Here is a 16,510-nt window from a genome sequence, read left to right on the forward strand (position 1 = left end):
CAAAGTCAGAGTTCTCAGAGAGGTGTTCATTGACTTTTGAGGCTGGTGAAATGGTGGATTCTCAAGCTCCAGTTTAACGGGGCGGGGTGTGCGTGTGTGTGTGTGTTAAGCTTGGGACGTTTTTATATTGCCTCAAACTGGTCCTCCTGAATCACTTTATAAAAAATAACACATTAATACCCTTGGCTGCAGTATCTGTTCAGCTTCCCCTGTTCTTTATCGGCTTTGAGCAAGAGATCCAGGTTTCCCCATCCATTGTTTTGCTTTTAAGGATGATTTGCTTCTGATGGTGGCAATATTGGTACACCAGAAGCCTTTTAAAGCCTTCCTATCACTTTCGTTCCAAGACAACTTTTCTTGTAGCACTTCCAGTCAACTTGAATAAATGTAAAGAAAACTAAAGAGTTCTCACAACAAAAGGTTCTCCCCCCACTGTAGTCTTTGACAGACCACACTCTTTAAAATTAACTATTTTTTCTATTAAAAAAAAAAAGAAAACGTTACAAAAACGGGGGCGGGGGGAGAATACATTTTCTAATTAGGTTGGTTTGTGGTAATGAATTACGTAAACCTAATGTGTATGTTGTGTTTGCAAGAGAAGCAACCAGGCCTAGAAAGTTTCCTGCACTAATGCCACTGGAACAAGTTGTGGGAGTTGTGCTAGAATAAAACACTGGTGCAGATCCATTCATTTCAATGGGATGTGTGTGGGAGATGTTCACAGTGGATTATGCTCTTCATTTCTCTTGGTGCCAGGCAGCCATAGCTGTCCAGTATCTTGCAAATTTCATTTGTGGGTAAAAGATTTGTCCTGAGATTACAATCTCCTGTTTTACCTTGTTCCTTTACCTCCATTCATTTCTTTTGGGTGCCTATTCATTGTGAGGGGGGGGGAGGCATTTCATACTTTCATATTTCTGTAGCTAAGGGCCGTTTCCTGTGTTGCATTATCAGACTTACCTTTTTTTGCTATCAAGTTGAAGCCGGCTTATGGCAACCCGATAGTTTTCAGTGCAAGATGCTTTCAGAGGGGTTTGCTATTGGCTGTCTCTATAGAGCAACCCTGGACTTCCTTGGTGGTCTCCCGTGCAAGTACTAACCAGGGCTGACTGTTTAGCTTCCAAGTGAACAGGATTCCACACACAAACACTCACTCTCTCTCTCTCTCTCTCTCTCTCTCTCACACACACACACACCCCGTACCTACCTGTTTCTACCTACCTATCTACCCACTTACCTATAGTTTATGCCCTTTACATGCACGTGCTGCTTGCCAAGGCTTCTCCTCATCTCCCGTTCCATTTGCCATCTTCATGCAGCGTTCCTTTTCTTTAGAAGCAGGTAGAAATGGATTTGTTGAATTGGAAATGGAATTCTGGATCTAATTCTGAACCTGGCCCCCCAATGTGGATTGATAGTCCCAGGAAATAGGGCCAGGTTCAGATAAGGGCATTCTTCTGCAGATCTGGGGGATCCCCCCCCCCATTTTGCAGGAAAGTGTGTGTGTGGAGGGGGATCCAAACAGAGGGATGTTTTCTGCACATGTGCAGCAAACCTACTGTAAGCGGAGAGGGAAAGAGGCATCTGAATAGAGTCACTAGAGAGCCTGTTGTTTACACCAGCCCTGTTGATGCCTCCAGCCCTCAGCAGGAAGGAGGAGCAGGAACGGTGGCAGTGCTGCAGGTGTGTTGGCTGGCCAGGTGGGGGAGTGGGAGGGGGGGGTGAGAGTCCCTGCCCACAAGTCTCACTGGTCCCCTGCTCATTTTAACGAATTGTAACTAGTCTTACAATTTTAAATGAGCACGTACAGAATCAGCTCCATCAACTATAGAATCCGCTCCTTCACTCAGCATCCTCAATCCTTGCCAGTGCTGAAATCCAGTTTTCATTGTTGTAGGAACTCAGGCCGAGGCATGTCACTTCCCCTTTTCCCCCTGGTATCTTGAAGTCACTGTGATCTGTGGTGAGATCTTTGAATTCTGCTGAAAAGCCTCTCGTGAAACATTCCCAACACCCTAGTCTCTGTATGAAGCCCTAGTTCTCCGCATGAGAACTGTGTCTCAGGCAGTTGTCTTATCTGGCAATTTCCCCGACCGTAAACAATCCTCCTGTTCTCTTCTTCTCTCAACTGCTGAAAGGCCAATCCTAAGCAAACTTAGTTACGTGAGATCGGTAGGGTTTGCCTGAAAGTAAGCTTGCTAGCAATTGGTGCAAGTCCAGTGACCCTGAAGTGCGAAGCTATGGCAGGGGGATGAAATGTCGTCAGCCCGTCCTTCATTTGCCTTTTTGTGCTAACAATAACATCAAATGCTGCTCTGGCTTCAAGCGTAAGTGGCTGCTTCTGCTAATGTAAACAGGGGAAACAGCCAAGCTCTAAGGCAGCAAATAAATTACAAGAATGACAGCTCTTGCTGCTCTTGCAGTACAAACTGCAGGATTAGGGCAAAAAAAGGTCAATCTCTCTCTCCCCCCGCACTGTTCATTTTTGGTAGGCAAGCACGATCTCATCAGATCTTGGAAGCTAAACAGGGTCCGCTATGGTTAGCAGTTGGATGGGAGACTTCCAGCAAGGACCAGGGTTGCTACCTCTGTTTGTGTCTTGCCTTGAAAACCCCAGCAGGAGTCACCGTAAGTCAGCCACGATGGAAACATTGTGGCGGTGGAGGGAAGTGCCATCAAGTCACTTTCCACCGCCACAATGTTTGCATCAGGTTCCAAAGGGTGCAGCATATGAGAGTCCCTTTCAAGTAATTTGTCAGCTTTTGATAATCCAGTATATGGTAAGCCCTGCTGGGTGGTTCAGAACAATTAAAAAGAGAGACTGACGGCTGGAGCGCGCAGACGTCTCGGGTTGTTCCCCCAGGAATAAAGGAGAGTCCTTAACAGCCTTCTCAGACTTGCGGAGATGAACTGACAAGCGCCTCTAAAGAAGGCATTCACTTTGCTGGCAGACGACATTGCAAAGACCCCATTGCTTCAGACTAGGTTCCTAAGAAGGATCCGTCCCCTAATGAAATGGGGCGAATCGCACAATAGAGCGCAGTGCTTTGACATGATCCCAATCTCATTGCATTTGGCACGGCCTTCAGAAGAAATACTTGGCAAGTAAAAAATGCTTACGAACCCACATTGCAGCAACTCCGCCTCATCCAGCTGTTGGAAACCCGGCCCGAGCCATGCAACGCTGGTGAATCTGTTTCCTTGTTTGGGTCCACGGTGCAGATACACGGGCACCCGCCACCTTCCAAAGTTCAAATGATGACCCGTGGGGGTGAAGGGGGGGATTTCATGGATGAAGGTCCATAAAACATACATAGGGAGGAATTCACCAAGTGCTGGGGCAAAATGGCTTCCCTTCATTTCTTTCTGTCATACAAAAGTAGTAGTATTGAAATGAATGGCAGTTGCACAGGCGCAGTGCTATGGCGGATCACGTTCTTCGGTTGTGCTGTTCCTAGAATGGCTTAATGATTTCGTTGTCTTTGTTTTCATGTTGGGAAAAAAAATACACACACCTCTCTTCCCTCTCATGTGCCAAATCTCTTAACTAGAACTGTTTCTTAAAATGCAATGTGTTTACCTAGAATGTATTTTAACTATTTTTGTATAGTATAAACTAAACATAACACGTTTTGTACATTGTGCTCTCTTGGGGTTTTTTTTTTCACGGCGGGGGGGGGGGGGGAGAAGCTGAATATATGCAATGTAATTTGGGTGATTTTCTTTCCCCCCCTTGCTTCAGTTAACGTGACCTCAGAATGTTGGTCACATTAAATTTTTTAAAAAATGACCACTGTTCTCGTTAGCAGCACCTGCTGTGAAGTGAAATGAAAAACGTTGATTTGTCACAAATATTGCTTCTGTTGTGATTAATAAAAAAATGTGTTTCTGTTGTTCGGCTGTGATTTTGAGAGAGGTTTCTCCTACATCCTGCTCTGTTCTGTGGATTCTTCAAGGCACCTCCCTGCTCGGCACGTCACCGGTGCATCTTACAGAAGGGTTTGTAAGAGTATTATTTTTGAAATTACGGGCTAATTTACTCTCCCCCCCCCGCCCAAATTAAAATTTGAGGTGCATCAGATGGCTAGATGGCCACCTGACAGCAATGCTGATTCTGTGAACTTCGGCAGATCAGGAGAGGGAGGGCAGGAAGGGTTGCATCAGTGCTTAGTTCTTGTGGCTCCTTCTTACATAGCCGGGTACGGCCAATCACCACTTTGGGGTCAGGAAGCAGTTTTCCCTAGGCCGGTTTTGCTAAGGATCCTGACAGCGTTTTTCCATCTTCTGGCCATGGAGAAAGTGTCACTGGGTGTGTGTGGGGGAAGGGGAGGTAGTCGTGAATTTCCTGCATTGTGCCCGGGGTTGGACTAGATGACCCTGGAGGTCCCTTCGAACTCTATGATTTCATTCTTATAGCTAAAAATGTTTTAAATAAGTGAGAATAAGAATTTCCTGCCCTCGTGAGAGCCTAACCACTGTTTCTGCAAGAGCCACTGAACAAAAGCGTGCAGGTTGCTTTGAGAACAGCAGACAACGCTACAACTTCCTTTTCCAAGGGCGATTCCGCATGGGGAGCAGTAGGGCTGATCTCATCACTCCGGATACAGACAGCCCACAGAACGACCTGACCTGACAAGAGGCCGACTGGAAGGTGGGCGAAGGCCAGAGCAAAACAGAGGCTCAACCGGCTGCCTCTTCTGTGGGTAGTTGCTTTGAGTTCACCGGCACTTTTTGTTTATTCGAATATACGTATGTGCCTTTGTCCACCATAATTAGCACTTAAGTGGAAAATGGAGGGGGATCATAGCAGTTCAGGTTTGCAACTGCTTACCCTCTCCTCTCCACGAGGATGGTTCTGTAAAGTTTTTAAATAACTAAAATGCCCCCATATACACTGAAGTGTCATAAGGCAGCAGAGCCAGTTTGGTGTAGTGGTTAAGAGCGGCAGGACTCTAATCTGGAGAGCCGGATTTGATTCCCCACTCCTCCATGTGAAGCCAGCTGGGTGACCTTGGGCTAGTCACGGTTCTCTGGAGCCCTCTCAGCCCCACCCACCTCACAGGGTGTTTTGTTGTGGGCATGATAATGGCATACTTTGTAAACCACTCTGAGTGGGCATTAAATTGTTCTGAAGGGCGGTAGATAAATCAAACATATCTGTCTGATTTGATGCTAAGTACCCATGTCAATGTGCTCAAATCTTTATTTCTGAAAAGAATAATCATTTTTACAAAATGAAGATCGCAAGTAGCAGTAGGCATATCTCAGTTATGGCATTCAAGTCTGTTTGGCACAAAATTTCCAGTTCCTTTAATATCACCCATACCCTGCTTGTAGTTCATCCCTTTCCAGAGTCTCTCTTCCTTCACTGACTGCCAAAGTTCAAACATCAACCTCACCCTCCTTTTTAACAGGGTGTTTTTCTTTGCCATGCTAATCTAGTATATAGATTTTACAACAACAGATGCCTTTTGGAGGAATAGAAAGGTTCCTAAGAAATGACTGCACACGGGCTGCGCTGGGCTTCACTTTTAACCTCCATTAAGCTGGGATACATAGAGAATCTCAGATAGACTACCTATCGCACAAATGCAGGCATGTGGCTTAAATGGAGTTAATTCTCCCTGTCACACAAAGTAGGACTCTAAACCAGAATTTAGTCTCCCAGGATTTCAAGCCTGGATTAACTACAATTAACCTGCACATTTATATTTGTACATCAGAGGTAAGAGAGTTTACTTTCTGATTTTCCAGTTACGAGTATGTGTGGACCCAGCAATAAGCTGGGTTCATGCATGGCAATGCTGGTTCTGTGAACCTTGGCAGATCACAAGGAGGAGGGCAGGAAGTTACACCAGTGCTTAGTTCTTGTGGCCTTTTCTTACACGCTCGGGGTAATGCCAATCGCCACATTGGCATCAGGAAGTAATTTTCCCCAGGTCAGTTTGGCCAGGGATCCTAGAGGTTGGACTGGAGGTCCCTTCCAACTCTATGTTTCTGTGATCCTGCCGTAATGCTATTTTTTTATTGTAGATCAATCCCTTGCCGTTTGCTTACACCTTTGCCAACTCCCACAACAGCACTGCGGATCACTTATCATCGTCCTCATAGTAACGCTGTTTGAGAGCTCGGTATTTCCGCAGGTAGTATAAAGCTTCCAGCTCTTTGATGACAAACTCCCCTCGAGCGATGAGCTCTTTAATTTTTTCTGGGTCTCGGACATCCTTGTTTTTCACAAAAGCTGCCTTCAGCCGGGTTCGAAAGTAGTCCGCTCCTTTCGGATACTCCTTTCCGAGATACAGCAACTGGAAAACACACACAAAGCATCGGACGTTACAGGCGTCCAGTAAGTTTCGTTTGTATCCCGTCCGTTACTACTTAGAACTTACATTTTTGTAAAGAGTCAATACTTCGTATCTTAAGGGATTGGCCATAATTCACGAGCATATCCTCTGCACTGGCATTTACCTGAAGAACAATCATTTTAACATTAGCCGTAAAGCATCAGGTTCTTGAAAGCTTATGCTACAATAAAGCTGGTTAGTCTTAAAGGTGTTACTGGCCTCTACTATTTTGCGACTACAGACTAGCACGGCTAACTCCTCTGGATCCATGCAAAAACCAGCTGGTTCAGAGAGTGGAATTTATGGCGTTATATCCCGTTGAGGTCCCCCTCCAATTCCGGCCCGCCCCAAGCTCCCCCCTCCAATCTCCAAGAGTTTCCAAACCCAAAGTTGGCAACCCTAGGACTCAGTTGGCAACTTTGCTTCTGCATCCTCCCTTACCTCTATAAAAGCAGGCAGAAAATAGCCAGGGAAACAATGAGAATAACTTATACTAGCTCCACCGCCTACACTCTCCAGCGCATCTGGAGGTTGGCAACCCTCCAGCCACTTTTGTACCTTTTCAGTCCTTAAACCATCAGCAGCTTCAAAACCTACCCAGACGTTTGAGGAAGTGGATGAGTAGTGCGCTTGCGCACGATGAAGAGGGCGGTAGCTGTTTCTCAGCCTTAGTGCAGCTGCGCAGAATTACGGGGTTATTGGAGCGGTCAATCGCTCGGCCGTTGGGAGGCCCGGGTATTAGAGAGGCTACTGCGCCTGCGTAGAATGCGAAGCCACGTGAGATGGGACGGCGTGTACGTCACAGAGGTAAGCAAATAGTGGTAGGGACTATTTTCGCTTCCGGATTCTGTTAGGCGATCTCCATTAGAGGGGCAAGAAGGAACGGGGGAAGCGGTGGGGAGCCTCTCCGTTCCCTTCCAAAGGACGCTACTATAAAATAATTAAATTTAAATAAAATAATAAAAAATAAAATAATGAAAAGTAAAATAAAAATTATAAAATTAAATGATTTAAACAATGAAAAATTAAAATAAAATCATAAAGAATAAAAAAATATTTTAAAGTAAAAGCAATAGAAATAATTTAAAATAAAATAATAAAAACGGACTCGGTTCAACTCCAAATCCTCAGGGCTCTCGGTTGCTTACCCACTCAGAGTATTCCTTTCAATTTGGAACCGGACGTGGAGATACATTTTAATCCTGCAGCTGCCCCTTTAGAGCCAATGTTTCGGTGACGAAATCCCAAGGAGAGTTCTGCCATGCACTGCGCCTGCGTAGCGGCGGAGCTGGTTGTCCTGGAAACCAGGGGCGGGAGGTGTAAACAACTTTCCAGCTGAGTTTGCCTGGGAAGCTTGGAGGAAGCGGCAAAATGGTGAGAAGGGAAGAAGGCCAAAGTTCTTTTTAGGGGGGGAGGGATTAGCCTAAATCTCTGCATGCAAATAGATATTAACTTCATGCCAGCTTCCATTCATATAACCTCTGCTGTCCTCAAACGCTTTTACAAAACCCACAGCATAATATTCCTGATGTGTTTTATAATTTTATTTTCTCTGAAATATGCAAATGTATCCCACATTTTTTGCATTCAGTTAATTATTTCTTCATGTAAGGATGGGGGATAATTTAAGGATAATTAATCTAGGGATTAATTTAGGGATAATTAACTAACAGTTTAGGGATCACGAATTAACCAATAATTAATGAATGCACTGTTTTATGCTCTTGAAAAGGAAGAAAAATTTAAATTCAAGTCCATCAATCTATATTAGGCTCTGGAGGTGGAACCTGGCCGTTAGTGAGGCATTGAGTTGCCAACCCCCAGGAGGGATTTGAAGCTCTCCTGGAATTAAAATTAATCTCTAGAATACAGAAATGAGTTCCCCTGGAGAAGATGGCTAATTTGGAGGGTGGATTCTATGGCATTATACTCCACTCAGGTCCCTCTCCTCCTCAAACCCTGCCCTCTCCAGGCTCCACCCCTCAAATCTCCAGGATTTCCCAACCTGGAGATGGCAACCCTACACTGGGGCATGTTAACAGTGGCTGGGATGGAAATAGGGTTGCCAGTCTCCAGGTGATAGCTGGAGATCTCCTGGAATTACAACTGATGTCCAGGCAACAGAGATCAGTTCCCCTGGAAAAAATGGCTGTTTTGGAGGGTGAACTCTATGGAATTATACCTCAATACCCCTCCCCAAACTCCACCCTCTTCTGGCTCCACCCCCAAAATCTCCAGGAATTTCCCAACCTGGACCTGGCAACCCTAGATGAAAAGGGCTTTGGAGCCTAACTAACATGAAGGCATAGCTGATTGCAGAAACTCCCAAGCTGATAAGATAATAGACTGCCCTGGAAGAACAGATTCCCCCATTCTGAGATTTTAATGCTCACACTGGAAAACCTGAGAAGCTCTGAAAATCATCTCACATCCTGAGATTTAGAATTTCTAGCAGTTAGATATATACGGTCTTATATTATATGATATTCTTCTTACTGAACATCAGTAGAAAGGATGCAATTTTTGTTTTCGTTAAACTGCCCAGGATCTGTGCAAAGCCCAAAGGGGGCTGCTGTACCTTTAACATCTGCAGATCAGGCAGAAATTCAACAGATGATGCTGATACTTCCCTGCATCTGCTTTGTTTCCTGTGAAAGATGCCCACACCTTCCACTTCAGTCGTTTTTCTGGTCCCCGTCCCATTTAGAAGCCTTTTCCCAATGTCATCCAAGGAAAGACAGCAAAACCCCATCTGCAAACACCGCTCTTTCTGTGAACTTTTTTGGCTTATAACTTTGGTGTCTCAGATCTTGGTGGTGGCGTCTGAAATAATTTCTAACTTTGACTTAATTTTATTCTGACTATTGCATTTCCTGACCTTTTTCTGTTCTTTTTCCTTGCAACATTTAGGGTCCAAAGAAAAAGGTATGTAGGTAGACTTGTAGTCTGACAGAGACAATTCGCTATAGATTAACTGTATTTATTGTACTTAAGGTTTTTGATGATAATTTCAGGTGAGTAGCCATGTTGGTCTGTAGTAGAAGAGCAAGATTCAGATCCAGTAGCTTAGTTTTAAATGAACAAATCCTTCGGTCTAGGAATCCAGAACTGCCTCAGACGAAGTTTCCCTCTGAGCTTCTTATTACACCATCCTGACTCCACATACACATCCTATGAGAGCAAAACACGTGACCTGCCTGACTTTATGGGACCCCAGAACTTTGTCTCCTCGCCTTCTCCCAGTGGGGAGAAGACCTGATCCTGACTGTAGTTTGTATTTTATAAGGTCTACCAATCTAATGGCATATTAGAAAGTTTAATTTTAAATAACTGTATTATAAAGGGAATGCAAGACTTGTAGCTGTAGTTGTAGTGTGTGTTTTTTATATGTTGTTCCTTCCCTTTCCCCTTGTTTTCCCTTTTTCCCTTTTGTAGTTTTTTGAGTTTAGTAATTAAAAAAAAAAATCTATTAAAAAAATTACTACTACTACTACTACAACATTCAATTTATCTACCGCCCTTCAGGACAAATTAACACCCACTCAGAGTGGTTTACAAAATGTGTTATTATTTTTCTCACAACAATCACCCCGTGAGGTGGGTGGGGCTGAGAGAGCTCTGAAAGAGCTGTGACTGACCCAAGGTCACCCAGCTGGCTTCAGGCGGAGGAGTGGGGAATCAAACCCAGCTCTCCAGATTAGAGTCCCGCCACTCTTAACCACTATACCAAACTGCCTCCCCACAAGTACACAGAAAAGCAACCAAAACTATCAAAACGTTGGGTTATCCTTTCTATCTATAAAAGAAAGCCAGAGTTTGAGGATTTAGAAAACATGTCCGAGGTGGGGGGGAGATACATCGCAGAGATTTATAAATTTATGCCATGTGCGGAGGAGGGAGGGGAGAGAGAGAATGAGAGGGAACGAGAACTTTTTCTTTCACCATACCAGAGTTTGGGATTGCCCTATGAAATGACAAGGTATTGAAATAATACTTATATCCCGCTGTATCTCACGGCAGCTGACACTCAAGGCACAAACAATGTAACAGTTCATCAACAAAGCGAAAACGGAATACAAGATATCTGACTTCTTGCTGGGCACCTGCACCCATATAAAATACTACAGACACATGGATGCCACAAGGCATTTTATTCACCTTATAACATATGTGAAGAAATGGCATTCCTGTATTATATACATGGGTGTAGTCCTGTTATCCTACACTCATCACCAGGGCAGAGGATCATAAAACAGAAGGCGTTTGCATGGTGCCATTTAGAATATGTGACTTCTTTTATGCCAGGAAAGATTGATTCAGCCATGGTTAAAATTAACAGTGGTACTTTGATGTAAAAAAAAAGTGAGACATAGATGCTGTATTATTGTTTTCTTATGGTTATTTTCTTACATTTTTCAGTTTTGTATAGGATAATGTCATTATGCAAACATTGGCTTGCAGGAAGATAAATACATTAAGCTCTGGTTATGCTCTCTCTCTCTCTCTCTCTCTCTCTCTCTCTCTCTCTCTCTCTCTCTCTTTTTAAATGTAATCTAAATACATTTCCATTTTTAATTTATAACTTGTCTTCAGTCTGCCAAAAGCAGCGGCAAATCGAAACCCAGCAAAGCTGAACGGCTGAGGATGCAGAGAGAGGAGGAGGAGAGAAGGCTCTTTGAGGAACGTAAGGTGCATTTCATGTCATCATCAATTAGTAGAAGGAATCCTGTCCCTTGGACTGTGATCATCTTACTGGGGGTGGGGAGGGGAATCCTACCACTTTGCTCAGCTAAGCACGGTGCCTTCCTCTAGTGAACGCACACACAAAAACTCATGAAGGTGCTGTATGCTGAGTCAGTCCATCGGTCCATCAAGGTCAGTATTGTCTACTCTGACAGGCAGCAGCTCTCCAGGGTCACACGTGAAGCTGCCTTATACGGAATCAGACCCTTGGTCCATCAAGGTCAGTGTTGTCTACTCTGACTGGCAGCAGCTCTCCAGGGTCACACGTGAAGCTGCCTTATACGGAATCAGACCCTGGGTCCATCAGGGTCAGTATTGTCTACTCAGACTGGCAGCAGCTCTCCAGGGTCACACGTGAAGCTGCCTTATACTGAATCATACCCTGGGTCCATCAAGGTCAGTGTTGTCTACTCTGACCGGCAGCAGCTCTCCAGGGTCACACATGAAGCTGCCTTATACTGAATCAGACCCTTGGTCCATCAAGGTCAGTATTGTCTACTCTGACTGGCAGCAGCTCTCCAGGGTCACACATGAAGCTGCCTTATGCTGAATCAGACCCTGGGTCCATCAAGGTCTGTATTGTCTACTCTGACTGGCAGCAGCTCTCCAGGGTCACACATGAAGCTGCCTTATACTGAATCAGACCCTTGGTCCATCAAGGTCAGTATTGTCTACTCTGACTGGCAGCAGCTCTCCAGGGTCACACATGAAGCTGCCTTATACTGAATCAGACCCTGGGTCCATCAAGGTCTGTATTGTCTACTCTGACTGGCAGCAGCTCTCCAGGGTCACACATGAAGCTGCCTTATGCTGAATCAGACCCTGGGTCCATCAAGGTCAGTATTGTCTACTCTGACTGGCAGCAGCTCTCCAGGGTCACACATGAAGCTGCCTTATACTGAATCAGACCCTTGGTCCATCAAGGTCAGTATTGTCTACTCTGACTGGCAGCAGCTCTCCAGGGTCACACATGAAGCTGCCTTATGCTGAATCAGACCCTGGGTCCATCAAGGTCAGTATTGTCTACTCTGACTGGCAGCAGCTCTCCAGGGTCACACATGAAGCTGCCTTATACTGAATCAGACCCTTGGTCCATCAAGGTCTGTATTGTCTACTCTGACTGGCAGCAGCTCTCCAGGGTCACACATGAAGCTGCCTTATGCTGAATCAGACCCTTGGTCCATCAAGGTCAGTATTGTCTACTCTGACTGGCAGCAGCTCTCCAGGGTCACACATGAAGCTGCCTTATGCTGAATCAGACCCTGGGTCCATCAAGGTCTGTATTGTCTACTCTGACTGGCAGCAGCTCTCCAAGGTCACAGGCAGAGGCCTTTATTAGTTCATTTTGTATTTATGTTATTTAGTCTGCCTTTTTCACTGAGACTCAAGGTGGATTACATAGTGTAAGTAAATACTTACACTGGGATATTCAAAAAACATACAACGGTATGGATTACAATTTTTTTTTTAAAAAAAGCCGAAATCCAATACAGAGCTGAAACAAAACATAAGCAATTTAATATGACATATTAAACAATGCAGAAACTACCCAGTAGGAGCAAACTTACAGCAACTGACAGTATGCAGTAGTGTAGTCTACAGTCCTGATCTCTTTATCAATGCATCTCTCTGAACCAGTGATGAAGAAAACAGGAAACTGGCTGTCTTAGCCCCTCCATCTGTTGTTTACAGTGGCCATTTCCACACTACTCACCTTCAATCAGAAAGCCGCGCAACGTTGCGAACAAAACCTAGAAGATAGTTTTTTCTCATGCGAGTTTTGTGCAATGTCGTACAAAACTCATGTGAGAAAATGCTGTCTTCCGGGTTTTGTTCGCAACGTTCTGCGGCGTTCCGATTGAAGGTGAGTAGTGTGGAAATGGCCATAGTGTGGTTTTTTACTGCAACAGCCGATAGCAGCACCTACATAAATCAGTATGGGGAGGTTGGAGGGGGTTTTTTTGGACTGTTAATTTTGGAGGTTATGCAGCAATGATAATTTTATTTATTCATTTGAGTTAATGGTGGCATTCAGTTGCCCATGTTGGTTTAGCTGCTTCATTTCACCACCTCATTGACAATTTTTGCTTTCCCAGAGGAGGCCCGCTTAAGGGCTGAGAGAGAAGAAGCCGAAAGACGTGAAAGGGAACGGATTGAAAGAGAGAAGACGGAACGATTGGAGGCCAAAGTGAGTTCACGCACACCTCACAAACACTTGGTGAAAGCTTTGTCCACCTGGTTACTGAACTTCTCTAACCTAGATACCTGCTGATTAAGAGAATGCCATTGGCATCTTATTTATTTCCATACCTGCAACCAGGGCTTTTTTTCAGCAGGAACGTGGGGGGGACGGAGTTCCAGAACCTCTTGAAAATGGTCACATGGCTGGTGGCCCCGCCCCCTGATCTCCAGACAGAGGGGAGCTTAGATTGCTCTCTGCTCCGTACAACACAGAGGACAATCTCAACTCCCCTCTGTCTGGAGATCGGGGGCGGGGGGGGGGCACCAGCCATGTGACCATTTTCTCTGAGGGCAACCCACTGAGTTCCACCACCTCTTTTCCCAGAAAAAAAGCCCTGCCTGCAACAGATTGGGTTTTTTTGGCAAAATAGTTACTTGTCCGTTAATTTTGACCAACCAAGCAGGCAGGAGACTGCAGCACAAATGGCATTTTAATCTTGCTGTTAAGTGTTCAGAATAAAGTAAAATAACATCCCGTTTCCCTGGTTGTGTTCTGTACAGGATCAAGAGCGCAGAGGGCTTGAAATGGCTGAACTTAGCGTCCTAGAAGAAAATTTTTTGATTGCTTCCCAGTGGAAAGCGGATTTTAGAGTCTCTGCTAAGGTAAACTTCATTTACAACTCATCCTGGGTGAATAGCAGTATGGTGTAGTGTTAGAGTGTTGGACTAGGATCTGGGAAACCCAGGTTTGAATCCCTGCTCTGCCATGGAAGCTTGCTGGGTGACTTCGGGCCAGCCACACACTCTCAGCCTAAACTACCTTCAGGGTTGTTGTGAGGATAAAATGGAGCAGAGGAGAATGATTTAAGCCATTTCGGGTCCCCATTGGGGAGACAGTAAATATTAAATAAAAAATAACAGCTGTTGTTATTACTATATGTAATAGTGGCAGGCTTTGCGTCAAACATAAAAGCAGGTGACCCACAGGCAAGATAAGATTTTCTATATATTGGGGAGCTTTCCGGGAATGGTTAAAAATATCACTTTGTAAATTCACTGAAAAGAAAAACAAGCCAGAAGCGATCTGGTAAGGACCGAGCATGAGCTAGGAGGTTTAGAATATTGACCAGCTGAGTTAACGGGAAAGAAACATATGGAGAAGGGGAAGAGAGATCATATAGGATCCTTGAAGACAAGATTTGAATGTGTGATGGGGAAATTTGCACATTGGTCTTTTCACCTCTTCTGCACGTCTCATTCCCCTGTGTTGGGATTATATATTTATATATTGGTTTAGTTTAGTTTAGTAACTTAGCAGAGTAACATAGCAGAGCAATTTAGTCAGAAGTGTTTAAACCCTTACAAACGTGCATTAATTAATCCTCGGACAAAATTCATAGAAAGATAGAACTTACAGTTTATTGTAGCAGATTTCTTCCATAGCAAAATCTTCTGGTAATAAGGAAAGATCCTAATCTAAAGAGTTACATTCCCTAGTCTAATGCCACGGCCTGGAACTAGGCAGCGAGGCTGGAAGTGGGTCTGTGGACATAAAGAAGGGCTCCATAAGGAGCATGGTGGCTTTACATCTTTTCTCTTTGCAAGACCATGAGGGAAGGTGTGAAATTTCCCAAGAGGCACAGAGGCAAGAGAGGAGTCAGTAGGCGTTCCCACCTTAGACAAGAGAGTGGCAGATTGCTAGACTTACACATTACATTCAAAGAGACATGCCAGTGTCCAAAGGCAGGCTGAGTCGTCTATTCCAACACCATGTGCAACTCGTTTCTCCACCTAGTAGAAAACTTAAGATCAGCTTCAGGTTCCTCAACAAACATAGGAATCCATAAAATATGTGAAAGGCTGGAGTTCTCATGCTGCTTTCCACTATGTAATTATAATGGTGGTAAAAGTGGAGTACCTCCCTAGAAGTTGAACGATGGTATGAACCACCCAAAGTGACAAGCATTGGAGGACAATAATGATTATGCCTCATTCCATGAGGGCGTTGCATTCCATGTTTCGGGAATTAAATGTTTCTGGAAGAAGGGCAGGAAGTGGAGATGTGGTGGCTGCTTTGGCCATTCTTCCCTAAGTCCAGTTACGCCTTAAGGAAAGGTCCAAAGAACAGATTAGATTTGCAACAGTTGGAGAAGCGCTTTGTGTAGAAGACCGTAAACCGGGTTCAACTGTGTCTCCACCTCTTTCCTTCTGCCATGTGTATTTTGTATCTTATTTCTTGCTAGTGGAATCACTACACGAGCTGCGACGGGAGTCCAGACCCAACTGTTCCCCAAGAAATTAATACGTTCATGAGCTTGTGGCTAGAAGATAAAAACAACGATATTCAGGTTGTGATGGAGAAGGGAAAGAAGGTGCTGGAGGTAAGTCTTTGCAGTAATTTCCCACAATATTCGCTCTGTATCACTCGTTTTCCAAATGGCCGATAGTGGGGGGGAAAGTCTGAGAGGATTTGTCCTGGAATGGCTGGGGGGTGCTATTTGCCCGGTTGATGGGGTACGTCAAGGTTTCCCAGTGGGGAAAATAGTGGCCCCTTTTGTCTGTTTTATGGGAAATGATAACTTAAGCCCCTCTACGTGTATGCTGTCGTTCTCATCCAAATTGGGCACCCATGTCTCTGAGAGTAAGTTCTTATCACAGAACTTGTACCATACATTTTATTCCATGGATCTGAGGAAGTTCCAGGGCTATCAGAAACTGCAAATCAGTACTCTACTGGTTCGAATCCCGCTACTGCCATGAGCTCAGTAGGTAGCCTTGGGTAAGCCACTCCTCTTATCCCCAGCTCCCCAGCTGTATTTTGGGGATAATAATAACACTATCTTGTTCACCGCTCTGGGTGAGGCACTAATCTGTCTAGAAGAGCAGTATATAAACACAGTTATTATTATTATTTCAGCCTTCCAGGACATTCATTACCAGATATAAATATTTCAAAAGGAGACACAGCAAGAAAATGCGGAGCTGGAGTGGATCCAACCAGCTTATTCACTCACTCTCACCCAGTGTCCCTCTTTACTACAGCCCCCTGTCTCACGTAGCTTTTGTCCATAAAAGTCACATGATCTCCAACATAACCCTTGTTGGCAGTCCAAAGGAGACCCTTCCTGCCTTTTTTATCAGCAAAAAGTTGTTTGGGTCCACCCCCATATGCAGATACAATACTATGAAACTTGCATGCACTAGGGACATGCAATGATTAACTCATTGGTGGTGGAAAGTAC

At 44.6% G+C, this 16,510-nt stretch overlaps 2 protein-coding genes across 3 annotated transcripts in view; one reads left to right on the forward strand and one right to left on the reverse strand.

Annotated features, from left to right (window-relative positions):
* Positions 1-5,185: 5,185 nt before the first annotated feature.
* ETFRF1 (electron transfer flavoprotein regulatory factor 1) lies at positions 5,186-7,044 on the reverse strand. 2 transcript variants are annotated; one of them, XM_054988830.1, is made up of 3 exons: positions 6,942-7,044; positions 6,390-6,468; positions 5,186-6,305 (listed from the first exon to the last, which is right to left on the reverse strand). In XM_054988830.1, exons 2-3 carry the CDS (start codon positions 6,432-6,434, stop codon positions 6,090-6,092), a joined length of 261 nt encoding a protein of 86 aa, XP_054844805.1. In that variant the 5' UTR covers positions 6,435-6,468; positions 6,942-7,044; the 3' UTR covers positions 5,186-6,089. The 2 variants fall into 2 exon arrangements, with proteins under 2 accessions (XP_054844805.1, XP_054844804.1); XM_054988829.1 differs by having other exon boundaries at positions 6,903-7,004.
* A 655-nt stretch (positions 7,045-7,699) lies between these two features.
* Positions 7,700-16,510, forward strand: part of DNAI7 (dynein axonemal intermediate chain 7) — a 28,510-nt gene continuing 19,699 nt past the window's right edge. Inside the window, exons 1-5 of the mRNA XM_054988890.1 lie at positions 7,700-7,718; positions 10,938-11,028; positions 13,184-13,275; positions 13,830-13,931; positions 15,512-15,649. Of these exons, the coding sequence (XP_054844865.1) occupies positions 7,716-7,718; positions 10,938-11,028; positions 13,184-13,275; positions 13,830-13,931; positions 15,512-15,649 (426 nt within the window). The 5' untranslated portion in view covers positions 7,700-7,715. The remainder of the gene's footprint in view (positions 7,719-10,937; positions 11,029-13,183; positions 13,276-13,829; positions 13,932-15,511; positions 15,650-16,510) is intronic.

Source organism: Eublepharis macularius, chromosome 9 (genome assembly GCF_028583425.1).
Source record: "Eublepharis macularius isolate TG4126 chromosome 9, MPM_Emac_v1.0, whole genome shotgun sequence".
NCBI classification, from domain to species: Eukaryota; Metazoa; Chordata; class Lepidosauria; order Squamata; family Eublepharidae; genus Eublepharis; species Eublepharis macularius.

Coding starts and splice junctions, on each gene's coding strand:
- ETFRF1 (XM_054988830.1), bottom strand. CDS start 6,434: ATGGCCAATCCCTTAAGATACGAAGTATTGACTCTTTACAAAAAT. Junction 6,306..6,389: donor TATTGACTCTTTACAAAAAT/GTAAGTTCTAAG, acceptor TGTGTTTTCCAG/TTGCTGTATCTCGGAAAGGA.